General features: G+C 41.8%; 1 protein-coding gene across 3 annotated transcripts in view; it reads left to right on the top strand.

The window, feature by feature from the left end:
- The first annotated feature begins 7,863 nt into the window (after window positions 1-7,863).
- Window positions 7,864-25,181, top strand: part of BAZ1A (bromodomain adjacent to zinc finger domain 1A) — a 65,410-nt gene continuing 48,092 nt past the window's right edge. The window contains exons 1-3 of one of the 3 annotated variants that reach the window (XM_054635850.2): window positions 7,864-8,002; window positions 9,278-9,427; window positions 16,378-16,656. In XM_054635850.2, the coding sequence (XP_054491825.2) occupies window positions 9,315-9,427; window positions 16,378-16,656 (392 nt within the window). In that variant the 5' untranslated portion in view covers window positions 7,864-8,002; window positions 9,278-9,314. Of the gene's footprint in view, window positions 8,003-8,421; window positions 8,577-8,945; window positions 9,428-16,377; window positions 16,657-25,181 lie in introns of those variants that run through there. The other 2 variants (XM_054635849.2, XM_054635851.2) reach the window with 2 other exon arrangements.

The raw sequence follows: 25,181 nt of genomic DNA, 5'->3' as shown, positions 1-25,181 counted from the left end.
AGGTCTATACACCATTGAAATATGAATCACTAGTAGATTCATTCTGGTTAACTGAAGAAACAAAGTCCAAATTATTCCCAGGAGCATTTTGTTGTTTGACCCCCACTGGAACTGATTACATTTTATGACTCTCAGCAGAAGGACCTCTTAATTTCCGTGAGGTTTTATATATAGAACGCACCGATGCGAGCGCTGGACGCGATCCGGCTGGTGCAGGGGAGCAGCACAGCCGGCAGTGCTAACCCAGCACTGTTTCTTACCCTGTTGGCTAAAGGGGTGGCCAAACCCAGCATGCACAACCCACAGGCTTCAAAGCTTTTACCTGGCTTGGAGCCAAGAGACACTTCCTACCCAATTTTGGCCATCAAGCTGGGGAGGGCTTTGGGCCTCCCTAGAGCAGGTGGTGAGCTGCTCCATGGTGTGTTGGTGGTGCAGGCCTGCCATGCCGGGGCCAGCAGCAGCCCCAGCCCTGCCTGGGCTCCCGACACACCGTCTGGGGACATGCCGGACAGACGGACGTGTGGAGGAGGCCGAGGGGATGGACTTCCCATGGCAGTCACAGCGCTGAGCCTCCTCCTCAGGCAGCAGGCCTGGGCAATGGTGGCCTCCAGCCCTGCACGCCCCTGTGAGATGGTGAGGTGAGCTGTGAGGGCTGTCCCTGCTCCTCAGCCCGCTCTGGTCAAGCTTTAACTGTCCTCCTCACCCAGAGGTGTGCAGGGAGATGCTCCAGCTCCACCTGAGACAAGGCCAGCCCTAATGGGCAGCTGTGAGGGCCTTCCCCTGTATGGCTGCCATGGCCCACTACAGCCACAGCCCCCGATGGATGTCACAGACCACTAGAGACCCCCGAACTGCTCCTGGTTTAGGCACAAAATATGTGGTTCCTGCAAGTGGTTTTTTTCCAGATCCCACCATTATTGCCAAAGTCCATCCAAATCCCACTGACAGGCCAGCCTGTGAAATGGTGCCCGCCAGGGTGGCAACGTCAGCCTAACAGAAACAAATTAATGGCAGCAAATAAAACTCTTCTGGCAGCATTTCCTCATTCACACAGTCAGACTGAGATTCACCAGATGAAGAGCACTGCTTCTATTTGGTTCTGCAAAGCTGTTTGGAGTCACCACTTTTTGTAACCAGGTTTTACATGAACATTAGGAAGAATCCATATGTGTTGGACTCAGAGATAGGCTGTACTCACAGCCTGTTGTGGAACTCATTGAGAATCCCACCATGGACACAGACAGGAGCTGTGTTTCCTGGCATACCTTTCCCCTTCCTCCTCCCGACTTTTTGACAAACTGTCCTCCTGCCAAGGATATTCTTTTAGACGGTGTGAAAGAATTATTATTGGGGGCAGGGGGGAGGAAGTGTTTTATTTCAACTTGTGTCAGCTGCTAAACATTTTTATCCAAGCATGTGCGCATGCAATATGCACAAGTATTAGATAATGCTGAGGGTTGTAACTCCTTTTTCTGCTAAACTCTCAGTTGCACAACAGGCAAGAAATGGAGAATTGAGGTCATGCATATGCCTTGCATGGTTGAAAACCTATCTCTGAAGCAGGAAATTCTCTCACTGAACTTCACTTTTTTCACAGAGGCATAACACAACCACTCATAAACATTAGAAAATAAAAATCAAGGCAATTCAGGGCAGTAATGGGAAAGCATGGGCATTTTTAAACTTGATCTGACCTTTTAAACCTTTCTTCTTGGTACTGATTTAGTGGGGATACTTACCGGTATAAGGTGTAAAAGAAATACCTTGCACATTTTCTCCTTTTTTCTCATTATTAGCTGCACTTACTTCACTGTACCTCAAATGAGTCAGTGGTACAGAGTGTAAGTGAAAGTTATTTTAAGGAGGGACCTTGTCCATTGCATCCAATAAGGACCAGGCAGAGCTGTAGATGACTCTTTCTTTTTGCACTAAAGGAAGATTGCACTTATAACTAACTTTCTGATTTCTGGGGGCAACACAGTGGTTGGTATGCTGGTTTAAGTGTTCTTGTCTCTGTAAATCTGGATTTACATGCAATGTTTTCCAACATCCTGTAATTATAACAAGGATGAAAACTTTTAAAATGTATTTTTGGCTGAGATATTTATGCCAATTCAACCTTAAACATGCATACATTTAGAGATATATTATGATACATTGAATCACTAGAAAGTGTTCCTATAGAACAATAAACTGTGTGGATATAAGCATTTTTGCAACTTTATATATATGTCCACACTGTAGTCTATAAGTTCTATGTGTGAAGGCAGTCTTAGGATTGCCTTTGCCTTTGCTTTTTGTCTAAGAACTTCTTGGATGACTGGAAATTACAACTGAAATAATTGTTGCTTCTTAATTCATAAGTTTCTGAAACTAGCAATTTCATTCTATCAATGTTTACATTTTCCTCCTTGCTATGAATGATTAGCAACTGTATGGTAACAATCCAAATAACTTTCCAGCTGTCCTAAGTCTTCCAAAGAGAGCAAGACTAACATACGCACTGGATTTACCACCTTTAAAGTTCGTTTCCTTCAGTTCTGCTCTACATGCATGCTTTATATAAAACAGACATATTTATGCCTGTTCTAAAGTGCCTGACTTTTAGAAATGTACTACTTTTTTAGAAATGTTCTACTTTAAGAAATGTAGAAATTCTGTCAGTATCTCACTTTCTCTTGGGTGTGAGGCACCAGCATGGGTATTGTGGGCAGAGGTGTCCACCTAAAACATGTCCATCCCTGGATCTGTGGGAGAAGGGAGAACGATCATTTGGGTTGAGCCTGAAGAGTTTTCCTTTCAGAGGATTTCCCTGGAGTATAGCATTTCCCAAGGACTATATTCTGTGGCTGTGATATACCTTCCCTCAAGGTATAGGACTGAGCAGGCTTGGATCCTGTAAAAGCTCAAAATCCAAACTGAAGCTTGCTTTGTACGCAGAGCAAGCTACCAGCTAACTCCAGCTAACTCCAGCCCCCATCTGCCTTGGCTGAAGTGCTCTGAGCATGAGCAGAAGCATTGTGGTGGGGCTGTTCCACCTGTACACACCCTGACTCACCTGTGTGTGGTCAACTGGGGAGACATCCAGAGTCTTTTTCAGCCAGCTACTCTCTCCTTCCAATTCTGCTCTGATCTGGGATCTACCATCAGAAGAGTGCCTGGATAGTTAACCTCTTTGCCTTAGCTTTGAAGGTCTTCTGTTAGAGATGAGTAGCAGGACAGAAGAAAATAAAGTGGAGGACAAAGGAGTCTCATATTAAAGGGATAAGTCAGAATACTGGTCACGGTTGTGAGTCATCACATTTGTCAAATGAATGACTCAAAGAAAATCCAGCATGGTCTGTATTTGATTGAGCAGATGTATATGCTTCAGATTGACTCATCACTGTACACTCTGACTAAATAACCCAGATCAGCTACTGGGCCAACTTCTCTTCATGTGCTCCTCAAGAGAAATTGCACTGCATGGGATCATTTCAATGTGCAAGAGGGTTTGTCTAATCTCAGTATTAGTGACAAAAAAACCCCACAAAAACCAAAAGCAAACAAACAAGTTGGGACTGTACAGTCATATAATAAAATCATAAAGTAACATCCTTGAAATTATTTGTTCTACTCATCAACTAGACAGAGAGGTGTTCAATGTAAGAAATTCAAATAAGATGAATGCAAACTTAGTAAATGGTAGGTTAGAATTATTCAGCTTGAGAGATTCCAATCTTAAATTTGACTGTACAAAGAATATCTTAATCATACAGATCCAGGTTTCAAGCACATTGATTCAGGATATTTAAGTCTATTGTAAAATTGCTCCAGTAGTGACAATGTGCATATGTAGCAAAAATTAACAAATCTGCCCATTATTCAGTCTTCATTCATTCAAAATCCTTAATCAGCCATCATTCATTCTAAATATTAGTTAGCAATAGAAATTCAGCATATTTTAGTGTAAGAAAATTACAGTAGTGTCAATGCTCTATATCCTGTGCACTATAACTGTAAGAGAGAAAACGCGGTAGCAATCCTCTCAGAGCTTAAGCTGGTTTCAGAGACACTATTATGAAATGAATAGTGGTTTCACAACATCATTTTATCATTTTGTAACCAGGTTAGAGGCCAATCATACATGGTCATTGCTGCAAAGTAGATAAGGTCAGAGTTCCTCCCCACTAGTATAAAGTTATCAGCTTAAATACCTTTAATAGTATTTTCTGAGAGAGAAAAAATAGGATGTGATTAAACTTTAAAGGAACGTATCTCTTAATTTCTAGAGTTGCACAGAAATTAAACATGCAATATCTGTTAAAAGCAGTGAGAATCATATGTCTAAATCCTATTAAACTGTGAAAAAAATTAAGAATGTGGAATGCCTTTTCACAGAATGAATCCAATGATATAAGAAACATCCCAGTGCTCCCCAAGGGCTTTGTGGAGGGATGGGCTCTGCTGTACTGGGTGTTATTTAAGCTCAAAAAGAGCCAAAGCAGATTCTGGCCATGACTTACTGCCCTCTATGATAGCAACAGACGCAACAATTATGCCTGCATTTGCAACTGTGGAATGCCTGTCTTAAGGTTATTAAGAAACTACCAAAAATTGTGACCACACGAAAAATTCACTGTCAACAGGGATTGGTTCTTTACCTTTATTTGTGACTCATGAAAGCAACAAAGTAATGAATGCATCCAGCAGCTGCAGAATAAGGAACCTCCTGTTCTTGTGATCACAGAACTACTTTAAAAGTATGTTGAAATATAACTGCGCCAGAATGAAAGAAAGATTAAATGTGTTGTGAAAAATCATGTGTACTTCTTCTATGGCTTCTTTTTTTGACTGAAGAATGTTATTTATAAGTGAGTATGTTATTAAACACTGAACATAGTGCTTTACAGCCAGTAAAAGACAATAGACCAAATGTTACTGTTACCCACAGCTGGAGTGGATTGATAAAACTAGCACATTGTCTTTGTTCACATAGTTTAAAGTCTAAATAAAGATATATGATCAAAAGAGTGAATTGACTTAGCAAGGTGACAGAGAAAGGGCAAAAGGTGAAAAAAAGCTGTATCAGTAAGTTATAAAATGCATAAATGGATAAATATTTTGCTGGGTGCCCTAAGCTTTAAAAAAGAGATCTATGGTTAATGTTTACATTACAGAAAATAAGCATTTTCAAAACAGCATTTGGAATGGAAAGGGATGACACTAGTCTCCCAAAATCTACTAGTGCATTAAAATGAGTCAATGCTTGCATATATGTTATACTTCTCCCTTTATATATGATCTAGTAAACTGTGAAAAAGGTGTCATTGCTATCATGTCATTTGACAGAAGAACTTACTAGCAATCTATCATTTACACATTTTCACATTTATCTTTTCAACCATATGTTTTTTTACCAAAATTATAGTTGAGAACCTAGCATACCATTCAAGGTCCAAGGATGTTCTTCATTAAGAAATCCAATTATTTTTTCTCTAAATTCAGTAAAACCTTGAGACAACAAAGTGGCAACTTTGCAGAAAAAAATAAAAAGAACAAAAAAAGCAAGCGAGCTAGTGGCTAAACACACTGCAGAATATACTCTCCCAGTTGCATGATAATATAGGTAAAACTGAGTAAAAATTCTCCTTTTGCACTGTTCCAAGTATAAGATTTGGACAAGCATTAGTTATTCCAACATAAATTCAAGTGTGATTTTTAAACTGACAACCCTTTTGTAAAATATTGCATGTGCTCTACTTTTTTCAGAATAACAACAGTCACATATGGAATTATTTTGTAATGGACATAGTTGAATAAAAATTTTGGAGCATCTTTGTGTAAAGCAGCTCCTGGTAGTTTAAAGAGGGGAAGAAATAGGATAAGGAAATGAATCTGTAATACTGGAAAGATCCAGTGAACAGAAATTTAAAAAAAATTTAAAATTGTGGGGAGCTTTGAAGGAGCAGCTGGGCAGGGGTGGGGGAGGCTGCCCCAAGCCTGGGTTGACTCTGTCCCTAGGAAATTGTTCTACCCTTGTAAAGCATAGAGACCAAGTGTTTTATAAGATTTTATGTTCCAAATACAACTTTTTTTTAAAGTTCTGTGAGTGAGAACTGCAATCTCCCTGACTAGGGAACTATGTTTAATATATCTGTTAGTGCATAAGTCATCTTCTAAAAGGAAAGCAGCTTCATTTTTGCTGTTTTGTGGTAAAATCCACATCAACAACCCCACTGAATGTTACCAGTCATCCCATTCCTGCATCTTGAATTAAAACTACTTTCAGTAATTTGTAAAAAAGTCCCAAATTATTGTAAAGACTAAGCATTGTGTTAAAATAGAAGAAATATTCCTGAGGAAGGAAAGTAAGTTTTTTCTGATGTTTCAGAATTATTTTATGTTGATTTCTCAATGCCCACTTAGTAGACATTTAGCTGGCATCATAAAAACCTGTTCTAGGTCCTGCTGACGTTATTGTAAGAAGAACCAGAGCCTGGATTTGTAGATTTTAAAGAACAAAGGTGAAAACTAAATGAACTGCTCCTCTCTGTCCTAAGAACACGAAAACACAGTGCAACCCTATTACTCAGTGAGGATCTGTTCACTGGAAAATCACTGAGGGAATAATGAGGGGGGAAGAACACGAGGAGGAGGAAAAGGTGAGAAGAAAAGAGAAAGAGGGCAAGAGAGAGCAAAGAGGAAAGGGGAATTTGCTTTTGATGTCACAGTTCTATCAGCTCATGCATTTTTCATGGATACCAACTAGTGCTAAAATAATGCTGTGCTGACAATACAAGCATGAAAAAAAGCAGCCAGGTTCCCAAATATCATGATACTGGCTTAAAAAAAAAAAAAAAAAAAGGATTTACAAAAATTTATAACTCAAAGCTTTCTTTCCCTTCTAGTTCATAAGCCTTTTGGGGCTGCCTATTCCAGCATTTCTCTCAAACTTGAGATTTATTATTTTTAAGGTGACCTGAGGTTCCAATTTAATTGCATCTGCTGAAGAGCTTAAAACAAAGCTAAGTGTTGCAAAATCGCTGCAACCCTGAGCTGGCAACACTAAATGTCATAAGCATGGCGTACTATACAGTTTTGAGCAAAGTTGACTAAAAATTACCAGATGTTAGATACAAGTGCATTAATTAAAGTAGCATTTGTGCCCTTTGCTAGAAAGAAAATAAAACCTGAAAGGGAAGCCAGCTGGTAAAGGAAAATAAACTGGTAGGACTCAGGAGTTAAGCTGGTTTGCAGTTCAAGCTTTGTAAACTTAATTTGAGGAAGTGAACATTAACATTTTTCAGTGTTTTTGATTAAAACCTGACCTTTTAAAAATAGTTAATGGATTGTATGTATACATTCTTTTAGGTTTTAGTCACACTTGCTACAGCAGCACCGATTGCTGCCTTTACTTGCAGAAGAAGAAAAACCATGCACAGGTGCAGGAAACAGCACCGGACCTTTATTTGCAGGAACGGCATTTTCAGTTGTTGAATTATTTAGGTAGCAGCCTTCAGATATTAACCACCTCAATAGTTCTAAGGACTTTCTGCAGTTACTCTGTAGATTTTTTAATATAAACACTTCACTTAGTTCTGATTAAGTACAATGGATGTGGACTTTCTGTGGTTTTTGTCTCCCAACCTGGCTAGCACTCTTAGGAACACAATTAATTTAATACTCCAGTTTTAATTACCAATGACACTGTAAATGCATTAGTGTTTAAAAAAAAGGTAATGAAAAATGAATACATTAATGAAACCATTTAATGACATTTTCGGTGAACTAGAAGGAAAAGCAATGTTAGGGGGCCAACGTACAACCCTCACGCTCATCTTAATTATATACAATCGCACTTTCTGCAAAATACACCCGCACGCCCCCGCCCGCGCCGATAGCACTGTGGCTCGGGGGCTGTAACTGAGAGAGCAACGTGCCCGGCCCTGCACTGTCAAACGCCGAAATCCGCCGGGATCAGCCCCGCAGGAGACACGCCGGGGCCCGGCTCGCAGGGCAGGTACGAAGGGCAGAGAGGGGGTGGCTCCGGGGCCGGCGGTCTCACAGCTGTTCGGCGGCCCCTCGGCACCGGCTGCTGCCCCCGCGGGCGGAGGCGCGGGCGGGCAGCACCGCACGCCGCAGGCTCGGCCGCCCCGCCGAGCCGTGACCGCTGTGCCGGGGTCGCCGCGCTAAAGCCGCCCGCAGCCCGGCCCGGCCCGGCCGCAGCGCCGCGCCGAGAGAGCCGCCTTTCCCCCCCGGCAGCCGGGCTGCGCGCACCCCCCGCACCGGAGGTCTCCGCTGATAATTCAAAAATGGAGGATGCGCCCTCTCAGCCATTAATTAATAATGTAGCTCGCTGTCTTCCTGTGTGACACACGCTGGAAGGCACCGAGCGGCCAATAAAGATGTAGGGGAGAGCAGGGGAAGGCTCCTCCCCGCAGCTCTTCCTGATTGAGGGCTTGAAGAAGTAGATCAAAAACTTCCCAGGAGCCGGCGGGGGGGGCGGGGGGGGGCTGAGGAAAGGGAAGAAACGCGGCGAGGGGGACCGCGCTCCGCACCGACCGAGCGGCGAGCAGAGCCTGCGGCCGCACCAGGTGGGCAGGAGGGGAGGGAGTCCCGCAGCCCCCGCTGGACAGGCCGGAGGCCGGGCTGCCCCCCGCGCCGCGGCCGCGCTGTCCTGCGGCGGCGGAGCTCGGCAGCCGCCGGGCCGGGGTGAGGCGAGGCGCGGGGCGGGAAGGGCGAGGACCCTAGTTAGGCAGCGACCCGGCAGGAAGGGAAGGAGGGAGATAAGTGGTCGGCGCTGCCCCTCCTGGGTGTTTGCTTTGCGGAGAGGAGGAGGAGGCGGAGGCGGCGGCGGCCGCGGGGGAGTGGAAGTTGGTGTCCGGCCCGGCGTGTGTGGGTCAGAGGCGGGGGAAAGGGGGTGACCCGAAGGCAGAGGCGCCGCAGGAGACAAAGCGCGGCTGGGGTATCCCCGAGCCGAGCACGTTGCGCGGCTGGCGAGGGGGTTGCCGCCTCCGCCCGCCGCTCGGCGTCATGGCCCCATTGTGAGGCGGGCGGAGGCGGAGGAAGGTGCCGCCGTTGGTCCGCGCGCAGTCCCAGGCAGGCAACGGCGTGTCGGGCACACAAAAGGCTCCGCCGAGCCGCCACCGCCGCTCCTGCTCGCTCCTGCTCGCTCCTGCCTTGGCTCCCCCGGGAGGAGGGACACGCCGGGCCCGTTCCCTCCTCCCCGGGCTGGTGGGCGCCTCTGCCTCGCTTAATCCTTCCGTGTTTTTTATTCTCCTCGTACCCTCTGAAGCCGATCCTGGGGCAGGAAGAGAGCCGGGAGCGGGGCAATGCCGCTGCTGCACCGAAAGCCCTTCGTGAGGGTGAAGCCCCCCGCCGACCTCCGGCCGGACGAGCGTGTTTTTTACTGCAGGGTCACTAACGAGATCTTCAGGAACTACGAGTAAGAAACAGCCCCGCGTCGGTGTCCGCGTCCCTATGTCCGTCCTGCACTCCCCCGCCAACCCCCCCGCGCTCCGGCGGCGGCGGGCAGGGAGCGGCTGGAGCCCCCAACCACTCTGACACCTGGGCGGGCGGGGAGGGAGGAGAGGGGATTCCCCGGATCGCTGCGGGGAGCTTTGCCGGGGGGTGTGAGTGGGGGACCGCGGCTGGCGCCGAGCCTGTGCCCTCGCGAGGGGGATGGGGGAAGAGAGGGCGGATCTCTCGCCTGGGGCAGGGGAATCCCTGCCCCTCCTCGCCGGGGGTACCCCGCAGCCCCCTTCGCCCTCGGGGCAGGAAGACAGCCGGCTCCTTCCCCCTTCCTTCTCTCGCTCCTTCCGCGGTGTCGCCCCTGCCCCCGCCGGGGAAGTGAAAGTTGCGCGTGTGGGAGGCGGCGGGCGGCAACGAGCGTCTGCCGGGCTCGGGCTCTCCCTCCCGTCCGCCCCCGCCGGCAGCCGCGTGTCGGCGGCACTCGGCGCTAGGCCGCCCCGCGGAAGGGGCCGCGCCGGGCCCGCGTTCAGCCGGCGCAGCGGGGCCGCCCGCCCGGCGTGTGCCGGTGCCCTATTGTTGTGCTGACGGCCGGGCGGGGGGTACTGGCTGCCGGGCCCGCCGGGCTCCTCCGGGCTGGGCTCCCCGGCCGGCTCCCGCCGCGGTTAACCCCTTACTGCCGGCCCTCGCCGCGCCGCCCAGGGCCGCGCTCGCCCCGCCTCCGCGGGGAGCTGCCGGCTGATCCGGTTGGAAATGGCCGGCGGGGCAGCGCGGCGCGGGCGCGGGGTCGCTGCACCTGTCCGGCGGGGCAGGGGTCCCGCCGCCGGAGCCCTCCCGTGCGGCTGGTGGGCGGGCGGGCGGCACAGCCGGGGGTTAAACCCCGCCTGAAGCCCAGCGAGCGCACCTGTCACCTTAGGAGCTTTTTCCCTAGTGAGGCTTTTATAGTTTCTTTTATCGCTCTTATATCCTTTATATATTTTTTTTCTTTTTTTTTCCCCCCCGTGTGTACAAAGCTGAACAGGATAGGTGAAATTCCCGTTAACGAGTGAAGGCGGATGGCACGGGTAGTCCCGAACTTGCAGCCACTCACTTCACCGCTTGTAAGAACAATGGACAGAAAGTATTAGCAAAACGTTTTTCAAAAGCCGATAAATTACGGGTTTTCACCACCGGTCTGATCCAGCAGCATTCCCACCTACAAAAGGCCCCCACATCCAAACTATAATTTTTTTAAAATGTGCAGACTAACAAGGTTAAACCTAAAATGCTTTTTGTTTGCAACATATGAAATAAAAGCACACCTAAATCTTTTTCATGTTTAGACTTGTTTTTGTTGTTCAAATACACTTGGCTTAATAAAATTTTAAAGAAGCTGGATTAGGTAACTTTGAAGGGTAATGCCTTACTTTTCCCTGAACTATATACTCTCAGGGTGCTGATTATGTTGTTGGGAGTTCTGTAAGGAGTATTTTCCTTATAGGGTGTATAAGAACCTAACAAGGGAGAGGTGACAGCCTCCTGTTTCTGTAGGAATTAAGTCCCCCTCCCCCAGCTTCTGATATTGCTTTGCTTACATTGATATTGATTTGCTTATTCTGATAAGCTACTTTTCTGGATACAATTATTATCACATCATTAGACGACTCTAATGTATTTGTTGACACAGGGAAATATGTTTCAGATACATGTAGTTTTACTAAAATTTCAGTATGGAGAGTATCTTTTTAAAATGTCTGTCTGTCCTCAAAATGTTTGGTGACTATTTGAAGTATTCTGACAGGCATATTTATACTGCAGAGGTGTTGTCAATAAGTATGAAAGACCAAATTCCTTACTTAACCAAAGTTCAGGAATTAAGGAGTAAATTTAGATGTGTTCACACAGGCAATCCCTAGAAATGTCAGGAGGTGGTTAGCTGAGAGGTCAGGCTTTAGAATGTGGTATTTGGGAAGACTCCACAGAAAACTCTGCTATGCTTGTTTTTTGTGTATGGGGGTGTGTGTGTTTTTGGTAATGGGTTTGTTTTTGTTGGTTTTGTTTTCTGGCCCTTTTTGTTAGGTTGGATAAAATTGGTGCATTGGATTGAAAAATGTAGTACTTTCTTTACCTAGCAAAGTGTTCTGGCACAGATGGGTTGTAAGTTTAGGTTACTGTTGGTTATGGCATAATCTGCTGGAGAACATAAGGTTGGTCGTCTTTTAGACAGTTTTAAAGGTTTTGATCTTTCAAAACATCGGCTTTCTCTGCTGATTGATAATGCCTTCTGAAAACAGTATTACCTATTTCTTTGCCTAAGCAAGGGCAAGTAGATTAATAGGGAAAGGGAGGGCCCACTTCTTTAAAATTGTATTAGCTGTTTCATGAAAGAAAGCCATTGTCTAAGTCAGACTTCTCTGAATCTACTATTTGAGTGGAGAATTTAAAAATTCCAGAGTCCGACTAGATGAAGAGGGCTGTACAGATATACATGATAATGTGAATTCACCCCCTACATCAACTGCATGAATGCTTTTAACTATTATAAACAGTTAAGACTCAAGCTGGGTTTGTGTTTGTTTTTTGTTGGGTTGTTTGGTGGGTTTTTTGGCAGAGCACAAACTTAGTGGTGAAAAGCTGCTTTCATGCATATGTCAGCTTTAGTAGAGTTGATTAGAAATCACACATTAGTATTACTCTTTTCTATATATGAAATGGTTATACTAATATGAGAAAAATTTGGCAAGAGTAGTATTTTGTAAAGTGACTTTCCTGTAAAGAATGTATTTCCTCTTTAATTCGAAATACAATCACATAATTTTGTAATCCTTTCAGAAGGGAGAGCCACGTCCAGTTATATTTATCCTTAGTAACAGAAACTGGGAAAGCTGATGTTTTCCATGCTTGATTACATTCCTGGTTAGAGGGACAGACCAGCAAGGAGAGTCTGTGGTGTCAAAGTAGAAAAATCAAGTACGGATGTGCATGAGATATATGGAATGCATGAAAAACATATTGAACCAGTGGGATGTTACCACCAGTCTTTGACACCTTGTCTGTGACAGTTAATAGCTGATATAGATGTGCAGAGAAAGCTACTACTAAAGTGTGGGAAGTCCTGTATATGAAGATAGTTTGAAAAAGACAATGATGAGTAGTATAGACACAGTGGTAGGAATGTTTCTCATTCTAGAACGTGATAGCGGGGAAGAGCAGTTTCTCCTCACCTTCAAACTTAGTGAAACTTCTTTAGAGGCTGACCTGTAGAGTTCTTGGTTACAGTCAAATAGAGATCTTTCAAAAGGCTTTTTAAAAACCCTTAATTAAATTAGGTGAATTTTCCTCTTTTCTTGGAGAGAAACTCATCACTTAAAATGTATTCCTTAATGCATAATTAACCTACAAATATTAAGTAATAAATGTATTTATGATGGTTTTTTGTTTGTTTTGTGCATTATTTGTAATGCAAGTTCTTGACTACTTCTGGAGACCAAGAGATTAGAAAACTCTGATCCAGAATGGCAGAGTTAGTCTTCTCTGATTACCCTCCTGTGGTACACTAAATGACTTGTTCTAACATATGCTAAGAAAAAGAATGGAAGTAAATATTAGCAATAAATGCTCTCGAAGCACACTAAAAATATAGTCAGTCTTAAAATCAAGAGGAATATTTGGTGTGTTCAAGAAAAAGCCGTAATTACTGGGCTGATTTTTATATCCGTTGCAAATGCAGTCAGCACAGAGGTTGCCAATAATTTATTTCTTGCTTCTGTTAATGACCTGCCTCCTATCGAATACCTACTGAGTAGTGGCATTAAACTACTACTCAATGATTTGCTGATAATTTTACAGTTTGCCTTACCTTGCATAGAAAACTAACTAATTAAATGAAAAGAGGCATCCAGCTGAGAAGTTGGTGTTAATTACAACTACAAAGACAAATTAGTTTTTAGTCCATGCTGCTCGAGTAGTTGAGCTGATGTGGACATCACCAGGGTGCTGCAGTTGCATTGGACATCTCGAATGCAGATGCATCCATGCAAGTGACGTTTGTGGATGTGTTTTGTATGAACTTCTCCCTCCATGTTGCCAAGAGCCACAGAGATCTTGAACCAGCAAGGAAGCCCCAGAAATCATAATACCCTAGATAAAGACATAGGGAATGCTTGAGATGTGATGTAGCAGCAGATGCTCTTGCTGTTGTGAAGTTAAGTTGGATGTAGAATATGATCAAGGGCATTATTACCCTTCAAGTAAAGGGAAAGGGTATCACTGCTGCTGCTGCCATTCCTTGGTTTGGTAGATGTTGTGTCTTTGTCAAGTGTTCTGTGATAACTGATGTGCCCTGGAGAGAGACAGGGACAGAAGGAGTATATTTAGTGGTATACTGTGGGATTTTGTTTTCTCTAAAACAAGTTAAAGTGAGATCCTTAAAACACTGCAGTGAAACTCTGCTAACAGACTAAGCCACAGATGGTTTTGATGCACTGTAGGTAAAGATAGCTAAATAATGCTTTCAAATGGAACGTAGCTGTTTTTCACACTATTTTTTTTCTTCCCTGTAAACTCACAGGGGAAAAATCCACACAAAACAAAAGAGGAAATGAGGGAGAATGAAACTAGATACACAAAATATGCTCATGTGTAAATAGAACATATTTACTTCAAATATGTTTCAGTTAAAATAATCTTAGCATTTTGTACTTGTAATAATCATGGATTAGGAATTTTTAGAAAGAGGTTTGTTGACTGGGATTTTTAAATTTTTTTTTCGTTGTTTTTTAATTATTTTTTTTTCTCCTCTAAGTTCAATGCTGCTGCTTTAAATAGCATGACTGCCCGGTGTCCCCTCACAAAGAATAACAGCAGCTCTTAAAGGGACACTGTCTCTGTCTCTCCCTTGCTCTCTGATGCCTCCTTGACTTTTTTTTTTAAACTTTACTTTAATGATTTTTAAAAAATTATATTCTGGTACATTTTTTAGTAACTCTTCAAAGTGTTTTTCTATTTCCTGGCTAAAGATAGTTATCAAGAGCCTCTTGGGTAAGTGAGACGCAAAAATATATTTAGAAATGCAGCTGAATGAAGATTGAAGTAAATGCTACTTTATCCATTGAATATCCATCCATAAAAATTACCTTGTTCTAATACAGAAATATTGAAATGTAGGGCAAGACAAGACCTGAAGTGATCACATTTCATCTATTCTATCACCTCACAGAAAAACCCAATCTAAACTCACAAAACAGATTTTTGTCTAACCTGTTCTTTAATATGTTTAAATAAGTATAATACACAATAAAGATGCACAAAGAATGACTGACAGCCATCTGTTCTTCATATCTTGAAGAGTAGTTTATCTAATTCTCTCTCCTTTGTTCTTGTCCTTTTTGTCTTTAGAGTAAGCAGGCCCATATTATCCATATACTGTCAAATATATTAAGTAGATAGCAGGATAGCAGATGGTACAAAAATCTGAAATTCTGTAGCTATTAAATATTATCCAGATAATTTATCTATCCCTTCCTCTTCTGTCCTTCTTGCAGCTGATGATTCTTCCTAAAGCATATCTTGCTCAGAGGAATCCTGTGCTCATACAGAAAGGATTATCTGAGCCAAGACCCTTCATTGTCCTCAATCTGAAATTTCCATTTTCATTTACAAAATGTTATGGTTCATCTGTCCCTCTGCAGTGAACACTGTCATCTGCATCAGTGTCACTGATGAACATTTGCCAGCTTGGGTTTGCAGGGAGACTGCAAGAAAAAACTGACTGTGAACTGTCCAATTCTCTTAACCTCATTGCTAGAAATTATTTGAACAGGTCTATCCTTTTAAAAATGGGAACAGTGTGGTTTGGTTTTGGTTTTTTTGTGAAGGGAATGAAATGAAACTTCAGTATAGGCATCTCATGTAGCATGCAATTGACTGAAAGTACTGTGTGCTTTGAAATAGCTGTGTTGGACTGAGAAAGCTTTCTGAGCTTGGTTTGTCATGTGTATTCAGTAGTTATCAATACTAGTCCATTAATATTTGTAAAGGCAAGTAAAAGCATTGTCTGAACTGGGGCATATTGAAAGATTGCTTTGCTGTCTGATCACTGATCCATAGTATATGATATGTTTTAACATGGCTTTGTGAATTGATGCATCATCTACTTCATTTAGAAAATGTTTTAATAAGCTGCTGTTCTTCTGACACCTGTCAAAAATGGACAGATTTTGACTAATGAAAGCTCTTCATTCTTGATTCCAATATAATAGCTAGTAAGCAAGCAGTAACAACAATGCAATTTTAGCCTTAATTGGAAATGTGTGGAAGGAGGAGAATCAATATTTACTAACGGAACAAGGGAGGAAAAGAATCTGTAGGAAAAAATATTTCAGTGCTTTTTTGTAAGAGCTATGCAAACAGTGAAGGAATAAAAACTATTTAGAGAACTACTTGACATTAATTTTTTACCTCTCCCATCTTCTAGTTTGTGAGTTAAGGCACTCAAAATCTGGAACTTATTCAAGTTGCAACATGTTTCTGCGATCTTAAAGTTATTTCGTGTTTGTACAGTTTTAGGCGCTCGTCTTAGAAATATTTGTGGAAATGGGGGAGATGTGAGTATGATATGACACCTATTAAACCCAGTGTGATTATTATTATGCAAAAGGCTTCTTATACATGAATATTTGTTTGCAGCATGTCTAAGTCTTGATTCTCTTATTGTAGTCTGTAATGAGAGGAGATTTTGGTTGTACAATAGCAATTTACCATGCCTGAAAAACGTCAAGTACCCCTTGATATGTACAAACTGTAGAGGAGTAGAGCTGCTTTTGCATTTCATGCTGTAAAAGATATTTGCAATTTGCTGCTGTATTAAATGTGAGCAAGTTTAAAATGTTAGTCAGAACTCAACTGTTTTCTTTCTTTCTTCCCCCTCTGACCCTTCTTCCTTTCCAGTGATTTTTTTGAGCGCACCATTCTGTGCAACAGCCTTGTGTGGAGCTGTGCTGTCACAGGTAAACCAGGACTCACATATCAGGAAGCTCTGGAATCAGAGAAGAAAGCCAGACATAATCTTCAAAGTTTTCCAGAAGCACTCATCATTCCAGTTCTCTACTTGGCCACCCTTACCCATCGCACCCGCCTGCATGAGATCTGTGATGAAATCTTTGCTTATGTCAAGGATCGGTATTTTGTTGATGAAATAGTGGAAGTACTTAGAAATAATGGTGCAAGGTAAGTATATTTAAAAATACTAATTTTTGTTTGTGTGTGCATTTTTGAACCCAAACCCCAGGGTAATAAACTCCATCAAACAAATACATCCAAGTGAGGTGTGATGCTTCAGTTGGCGATACTATTACTGCGCTTCTCTACTTTAATTAAGAGCAGGATTGTGTTGCTTGCTTGATACCTTCCCTTAGCTTTGAAGTAGCTGTGGAGATATGACAGTGTTCTCAGGTCTTGACACTGCATGTTTTTTGGTCTGTGTAGTGGATTTGCAAAGGAATGTTGGTTTTTGTGAAAGGTGGTTTGTTTGTAGAATAAGATTTAGTGAGAAATTAGGGGAAGATACAAATTTAAAAAACACACAACAATTTTCATGAATCATTCAGAATTAATGGCCAAACTACTGAAAGCTTAAAATAACTGATAAATGTTGGATTTTTACTTCTTAGGGAGTGCAAAAATTGTGACTGCATTTTCAGTGAAGTTGGGAATTAATTGTATAATATTTATAATAGTTGATTATCTGGAATTTAGGTTGATAGGGGTTTCTTCCCACTCAGAGTTAATGTTATTCTTACTGTTATACTGATGTATTTACTGCAAATGTTTTTATTGTTGTCTTAGACTGATTAAAACCTTGGAAGAATTTTAAGCTTCAGATGCATTCTTTCTCATATCATTGGTACATATGCTCTATAGTAGAAATAAGCTTGAGTCTTTGTTTAAAGCAGCTTCTAGGGGAGGTCTAGAAAAGGTTCATATTTTGTCTAAATGAGTTTACAGTTTTACCTAATTGAGGCTTAAGATGTGAAAAAACATGCTTAGCTTGGATGTACCTGCAGAATGGGTGCTAAAGCCTTTGTGGGTTTAGCTGTTGCTGCTGGGGTTTTGTTGCTTGTAGGGTCATTTTATTTTGCTTTTTTTCAGGAGGTAGGTGACAGCTTACACTTCAGAGTAGAAGGCACTCCTCTGGGTAGCCTGATACTTAGTGCATAGACTGGTGTTTGTTGGGTGATAGGAGCAGGCTGGTTCAAAATGGTCATTGGAGAACAGTTATTCTGTGTCAGTTTTTGTAGTGGCTGATCCAGATATTATTTATGGCAAATTTTGTACTACACCAGGAAGAAAAATCTCGATGCACTGCAGGAGATAGCTGTAAGGGAATTGGTATGGTTATGTACATAAGGTCAGTGCTTAATAGAAAAGCTTTCCTTCTCTTCACTGCTCTATTCTTTTCAACCAGTAAAGTGCCAGTCTGCAAAGCCAGGATGAGAACAACTTCGGTAGGGTTACTGCCTTCTGTATGGAAAACTTATATCCAAAGTTTCTTTCTCTCTTTCTCATCCTTATACTTGTCAAATGACTAGACTCAGGTTTCCACTGGTATTGCAGTATTTAGCTTAGAGAATGAGGTGTGTGTTTGTTTCATTTGTTATTTAGGAACCCAAATATTATGAACTGTCAGTATTGTTCAGCTGTTCTTTTTCTTTTGCTCAATGAAATGCCTTAGTATCTTCAGATGTAGAAAACAGTTTCCAAAATAATAGCAAAAAAAATTATTGTTCTTCTAAAAGTTTTTTCCCCTCTTTCTATTACTTTTCTAAAATATTTGCATGTGTGGATTGTAGCTTTCCAAACATGTTTCCAAAGGTAAAGCTGTGATATCACCTTAAGAGAATGCTGCGGGTTTGTTACCAGCTTTTAATTCAATCTTCTTGGTTACTTGCACTTGTGTTGAGATAAACACAAAATAGTTAGATGTGTATGTTCTACTTTCACTGATCAGTACATGTATAGGATAGAAGTTAAATTTCTTGCGCCTCTGAGATGGATACCTTTCAAAAGATTTAAAGTTTCAAATAAAATTTATTTCCATCACAAATTAGCCTGCTAGAGTTTGTATGTTTTAAACTACATAAGTATAAATTGGTGTAAAATGAAGAATAAAAAACTTTCCTTAGCTGATTGTATGCACCTGATATTGCAGACAAAGGTATAGCAGGGTACTAGTTCCGACCTTTAATACTAAATCCAGGAAACACTGCAAATAGCATGGTAATGCAGAGGGACTTTCATGCTCAGAGGTACATAATTAAAGAATACAAAGTGGGAGGAGGTGAGGTGTAGTTATTTGTGTGCCAATTAACAGTTGACTTTGCCCTGCATTTTGAAGTATTGCATTGGGGATTAAGTGTACCAACTCACGTTACTTGTACATAGTACGGCTTTCAGCAGAGCCATTTGCAGCTATGTTTTTGGGATCTTTTCTAGAAAAAGTTACCACAGTCCATCTATATTGTAATAGCATCCTATGAGAGCAACAGAATTTGGCAGATCATGAAAACCCAGTTGTTTTGTGGTGTTGTAAATTCTTCCACTGTTTTAAAGTTTTTTGCACATGTAATGTCAGCAGGATTTTTTGGTTTTCTGAGCTCTGTGCATCATTTAATTCCAAGCCTACTACATAATGCATATATAACTAAGCCTTGTTCAAACAATTTAAATATTGATATTTTATAACTCCTGACTTTCCATGTGTAATATACTCACAAGATAGACTGCAGCTTTCTAGATTTCAAACAAAATAAGCACTAGGGAGCCCAATCACTAGAAGGCTTAGCATTTTGGCTTAGTGGCTTAGTATAAATGTTTTTTATCCTTGAGCATATGAAGTTGTCTATAACACTGTAAGAGATGACAGCTGATTTGCAAAGAGAGGACAAGTTCTTTGTTCAGAGTGTAGGAAGATGATGGGTTTTTTGATTGTATGAAACCTGTGTGTTCTGGTTTTTGCAGAGTCTAATGCTCCATTACTTTTTCTGGTCTTACGTCTCTTCTGGTTTCTAGCCTTTTGCTATGGTGCTCAGTTTTGAATTTGGCTAATTCTGCCTTGTTCCTGAGGTCTGGTAAGAGGAACTCAGGAGAGTTTGGGATATACTGTCCTCCTCTTGTTTTGGTATGTCTGGTGCCTCCAACAGCTGTTATCAACCAGAAACAAATTGCAGAGAAAGCCCCCCCCCCTCCCCCCCCAATCCTATCATATGCCTTGTTCAGGTGGTCTCTAAAAATTATGGGTGCATTTTGGTAATCTGTTAGAAGCAACAAGGAGATAATTCTGCTTGCTCTTTAACCCTTTCAAGTGATGTATTGATTAAAAATGGCCATCTTTCTTGGTTTGTGTCTGACTTTTCTGGCCAAACTGTGGCTGACTTTTCTCCAAAGTGGCAGCTGTGCTATGCCTTCAAACACAAGATGCTCAGATTTCCAGTTAAAGAAACGTAGGAATTGTGTAACAACATTTTCCTAATTCTGCCTTCACAAAAGACAAAATTACTATTTGAAATATTGGTCAGAAACATTATAGAATAAAAAGAAAACTTAATCTAAAATTAAGTTTGAGTTGCTAAAGAATTGAAACTAGTTGACATGGCAAAATATTGTTCATTAGAATGTCACATTGCAGTTTATGGAAAGTAGTTTATTGAAAAAGGCATGGAAATTATTTGAGATTTTATTGGGGGGAGGATTAGAGCAATATTTCATGTTAGCCATAGTCAATTAAGATGTAAAATAAGTAGCTAATGTTTTAGCTGACACTTTATTGAAGGAGAGGAAATATGTTGATCACATTACTGGAATTGCTTCCTATATTTGACATTCAAAACTGGAAGTTCAAGACCCATCATGTACCTGTTGGTCTTTTGATTTTCCACAAGGAATAGTGTCTCTTGCAGGAACCTGTCCATTTGTTGCTGTCTTAGTACTGTGTTTTATTATTGATACTTGAAACTAGTGAAATTGATTTTTAACATTTTGACATCTGAAGACAGTTACCTGAAAGCTGAAACTATGTGGTATGGAAGGCCTACCTGAAAATAGTAACCTCAGCTAATGCCTCAGACATACAAAAAAAACCCCTTCAACAGCTTAACTTGCTCAGCAGTAAGACCTGTTCTTTTCTGCCTAAATTCAGCATCATGCTTTTTGGATTTTACAACTGTTTTAATTTGTTGGAGGAAAAACTACATTTACAGCCCATGTAAACAACATATTGTGATTTATCATCAGTATTCTGAGTCTGGGTGCTATCACAAGAAGTAATGTCCTTCTTTATCAGGATATATAAGTGAGCAGTTTGATAATTAGTTAATTAAACTATAAGCTTTTGGTGTGACTTGAGCAGTGAGGAGATCTGACAACTCTACTTCCACTCTTGAAAATAGCTTATGTGGTGATGTCTTCCCTTCCCCATGTGGAGGCTGGAGCACAACTGATTCTTGTCCATTAGTTAGTATGGCACTTAAGTAAAAAATCAGCCACTTACAGACTGAAATAGATGGCTTAAAGGTCAGTGTGTAAGAAGGAAGAAAATAATACAGAAAGGAATATCTTTTTTTCATTGAATTTGACCACTAGATGACACCACTGCAAAAGAATACTTGCCTAATGTCTGTGACCAAGCAACACCAGAATGCTTTTAAAAATGAGCCTACTTGCAGAAGTAGTAGATGATGTTCTGTTAGGAAAATTGCTGCATCTGATCATACATTTGAATAGGGTAAGATCCTTTCTCTGCTTTGAATGATCTGATATTGACAATTGTCAAGCTGCAGGAAACAGATAATCAGAGATCAAACTTCTTTTAACTCATCAGTTGTTTTCACTGGTGTCCCAGTGCTTTAGGAGTGTTCATTTAGGAGTGGATTAACCATTGCATTAGGCCAATTAAAAGATTTGCATACTGTTTTCATCTCTGTAAGTCTTAACTGGGGCACAGGAAGCATGTTGCTGGTCAAGACTGTAGCTGATAAGGAGTTAGGATGGTGGAAGATAATCCTTGCAAGAGATAAAGTTATAGCTAATTTTCCAACTTTTCTATTCAAACTGGCAAGTTGCTTATATCTATCTGTCTATATCTATATATCTGTAGTTGTCTTCTGAGTGCTAGGATGAGTTATTATATAATAAGACCACTAGGTAGTGAGTGACAAAGTGTCTTGCATGTTTAGACTAATGAGTTACAGAGAATTTAAATGATTTAAATTATAATTACTAATTGTGTGGCTTTTCAGTGGTAATGCTTAAACGTAAGTTCCTGTATGCATAGGAAGTTTACTACTTTATTTTGAAAGGTAAATTTGAAATTCCAGAAAGTATCAAAACTAGCATGGATCTGTGAAACAGCATCTCTGATAGTACTGGAGAGCAGCTTACCTATTCATAATGGAAACACAGTATGCATTTTTTCAGCATAGCTGTTTAAGGATCAGTCAACTTCTGGCCTGGAAAAATCATGTTTAACGAATTTACTTTCCATTGCCCTTAAATCTTTTGGGATGTAAATGTAAATTTTTTGACTAATAAATATATTTGTATTTGAGTAGTGGAAGCTATGAGATGATGATATATGGGAAAGAACCTGCAGCTCTTTTCTTATGGATTGTTAAAACAGCTGTTACAACAATTGGCACTGCCAGTCTCTGTTAGCTCTCATTCTCACATTCTCTATTTTATAAATATAAATTCAAAGGTAAAGGTTTTGGTTTGTTTTATTGCTTACTTTTTTTTAATGCTATGAAACAAATGCTGGGCAGTCAAAATGATACATATACCAGTGTAGTACTGTCCTAATTCTGCAGGAGACAGCTGATACATCTAGTCTGTACTTGCTCTTTTCCTAAGCAAAACCGTGTTTCTTACTACTTTCTTTGAAACATACAATCTTAATTATAACTTGAATAAAGATGCTAAAACCCGAAAGCAGCAGCTCTTTCTGTACTTTAGGAAGCCGTTATGTGCATAAAACCTGTCTCCTTTTTGTGTGCTTTTGTTTGTGTGTGCATTAAACAGTATCAGTTAGCTTAGTAAAAGATGTCACTTATTCCTTCAGATCTTGTCTTTTACCTCTTTAATTACTCTCAAGCGTATGAAAACTGTTAGGACGAGGATATGAGTGACTGCACTTACTTGACATTTGCTTCTTAAAAACTTCCTAAAAGCTCACAAAACAGAATGGTGCTATAGCTTTTTTTTGGTGCTTTTTAGCACTTGCTACTGCAGCTTCTTGTATTACTCTTATGGGGGTTTCTGTATTCAACTAACTTCATATTTTTTTAGAAAAAGTGTGCTTTTTTAATTTTGGCATTTGAAAAACACTACTTTCATTTGTGTGTCTTAAAAAGTGAATTTGCTTCTGATTCACTGATCATTGTGGGTTTTATTTTAAAAGCTGGCTTCAAAGTGTTGCAGTGTTCCCCCACTGTCTCATTTAAAACAGCCATGTGCCATCCAAGGGATAGTTTTTGTCTGCTTATCATAAAGCATAAAGAGACACATTTACAACTCATCTGAGCCTTCAGGGTATCTTGTTTTTTTGACTTGAAATGGGGACATAGCTGAATACCAGACTATTATTTCTGTCAGAGTAATTAGTGCCAGCCAGATCAGAAGCTGGTGTGCAGAATGCTCAATTGAGGAGCTGTGAGAAGTGGTCTCTCCTCTCAGAGCCTCTCTAATGCCAGCCTTGGTTGGACGTAAAGGCCTGCTTGGGAAGGCCTTTGGGAAGAACTTTACTGGGAAGAAAAAGTGCCAATAGTTGCAGGGTCGAGGTTTTTCAGATGGTATCCTGTAATGGTTTGGGCCTGTTACATAGCAGATTCTCTTCTCTTGTTTAAACTGTGTTCTTCTACTTCTCCAGCAGCAGTAGATGGAGATACCTGGCCCGTTGCAACTCCTGATAGCTTGTACGTATATGTGTCTTTGAGTTGCTGAGATGAAGGAAAGAATTTGTTCTGGTTTGTTTCATTCTAAAGAGGAAGGGAGAAGGCTGAGGAGTATCAGGGAGTGTGAGAGAAAACAGACTGGTGGAGTCACATCCTCCAGCCCCTGAGAGAAATGCAGTGGATGGAAGCTTGGCAAGAGTCAGAGAAACCCTGACCCTCTCACCATCAGGGAGAAGGGGGGACCTAAAAGGTGTGGGTCAATGGAAACAGGTCCCTGTCCAGGGAGACAGGACAACTCCCCCCAGCCTCCCCTTCCTTTCCAAGTGGCCTTGCAGAAAATGTATGAAGGTCTGCAATATGAGGGTCAGACAGAAAATAGTGGGGATGAAGTTCTCTCTTGGAGCTTGCCCAGAACAAGTCAGTCAGCCAGATGGATCACAACTTTGGGTGTTAAGAAAGAAAGACAGGTGATTGTAGGTGATTCCCTTTGCAGGGAAACTGAGGGCTCCATATCTGGATCCATTCCACAGGCAAGTCTGCTGCTTCCTTGGGACTTGGGTAAGGGATGTCATCAGGAGACTCCCAGGACTAATTGAGCCCTCTGATTATTACCGACTTCTAGTTGTGCAGGTTGGCAGTGACAAGGTTGATGAGAGAAGTCTCATGGCAGTCAAGAAGAACTTCAGGGCACTAGGGCAACAGATTGAAAGAACAAGAGCACAGGTGGTGTTTTCCTCAAATCCTTTGGTAGCAGGGAGGAAAATGCTGAAAGGAACAGGAGAACTCACCTGATCAACATGTGGCTTAAAGGCCATCAGTGGTGTTTTGGCTTTTGCAATCATGGGACAGTTTCTGTGGCACCAGGCCTGCTGTAGACAAATGGGGTTTGCCTGTCTAAAAGTCCATGAGTTGGCAGGGATGATTGAAAAGGCTTAAAATTAGGTTTGAAGGAGGAAAGGGATAAGACCCGGCTTGCTAGCGTTGGGGGTGAAATCAGTAGTCTAGCTGAAATGCATCTATATTATACTGACTCAGAAATGTGTGAGCCATGTTGGAACATGCAGTGTTAGGGAGATGAGCCAGGGTCTCCTAAGGTATTATAAACCAAAAGGGAAACCACCAGAGAATTATCTCTAAGGAATTCAGGGGTGTGCTCCTCTAGGAAGGTGACACAGCTGACAGCCCAGCTGAGGGTGCCTTTGCATCAAAGCACACAGCATCAGCAACAAACAGTAGTTGGAAAGCATTTTGCTGCTAGAAAGCTATGACCTTGTTGCCATTACTGAAATATGGTGGGACAAATCCCATGACTGGACTGTGACCATTGATGGCTGCAGGCTGTTCAGAAGAGATGGGAGGAAGAGGCGAGGAGGGGTTGCCCCCTACATCAAGAGGTGGATTGAGTGTAAAGAGTTGTCTCTGAAGAACAGCCATGAGCAGGTTGAAAGCCTGTGGGTAAAAATCAGACACTGAGGCAACAAAAGGAAGCAAGGTTGGTAACAAAGGTTGGTAACTCCTACAGACACCCCGATCAAGGTGTCTGTATTGACAAAACCTTATTGCTTCGTCAGGAACTATTGCTGACTACAGGAACCATTGCACTCACAGGCTCTTGTCCTTCCTGGGGTCTTCAATTACCCTGACATCTGCTGGAAAATAGCACAGTGGCCTGGCTGATAGGGACCTGATGTTCAAACTAAAGAGCAAGAAGCAAATACACAGACAGAAGAAGATGGGACTGACAGGTGACCTGGGAAGAGCAAGGCAATGCTGGAATTGAACCTTGCAGGGGATGCAAAGGATAACAGG

Source organism: Agelaius phoeniceus, chromosome 6, assembly GCF_051311805.1.
Source record: "Agelaius phoeniceus isolate bAgePho1 chromosome 6, bAgePho1.hap1, whole genome shotgun sequence".
Lineage (NCBI taxonomy): Eukaryota > Metazoa > Chordata > Aves > Passeriformes > Icteridae > Agelaius > Agelaius phoeniceus.
This window is presented reverse-complemented; position numbering and strand designations above follow the sequence as displayed.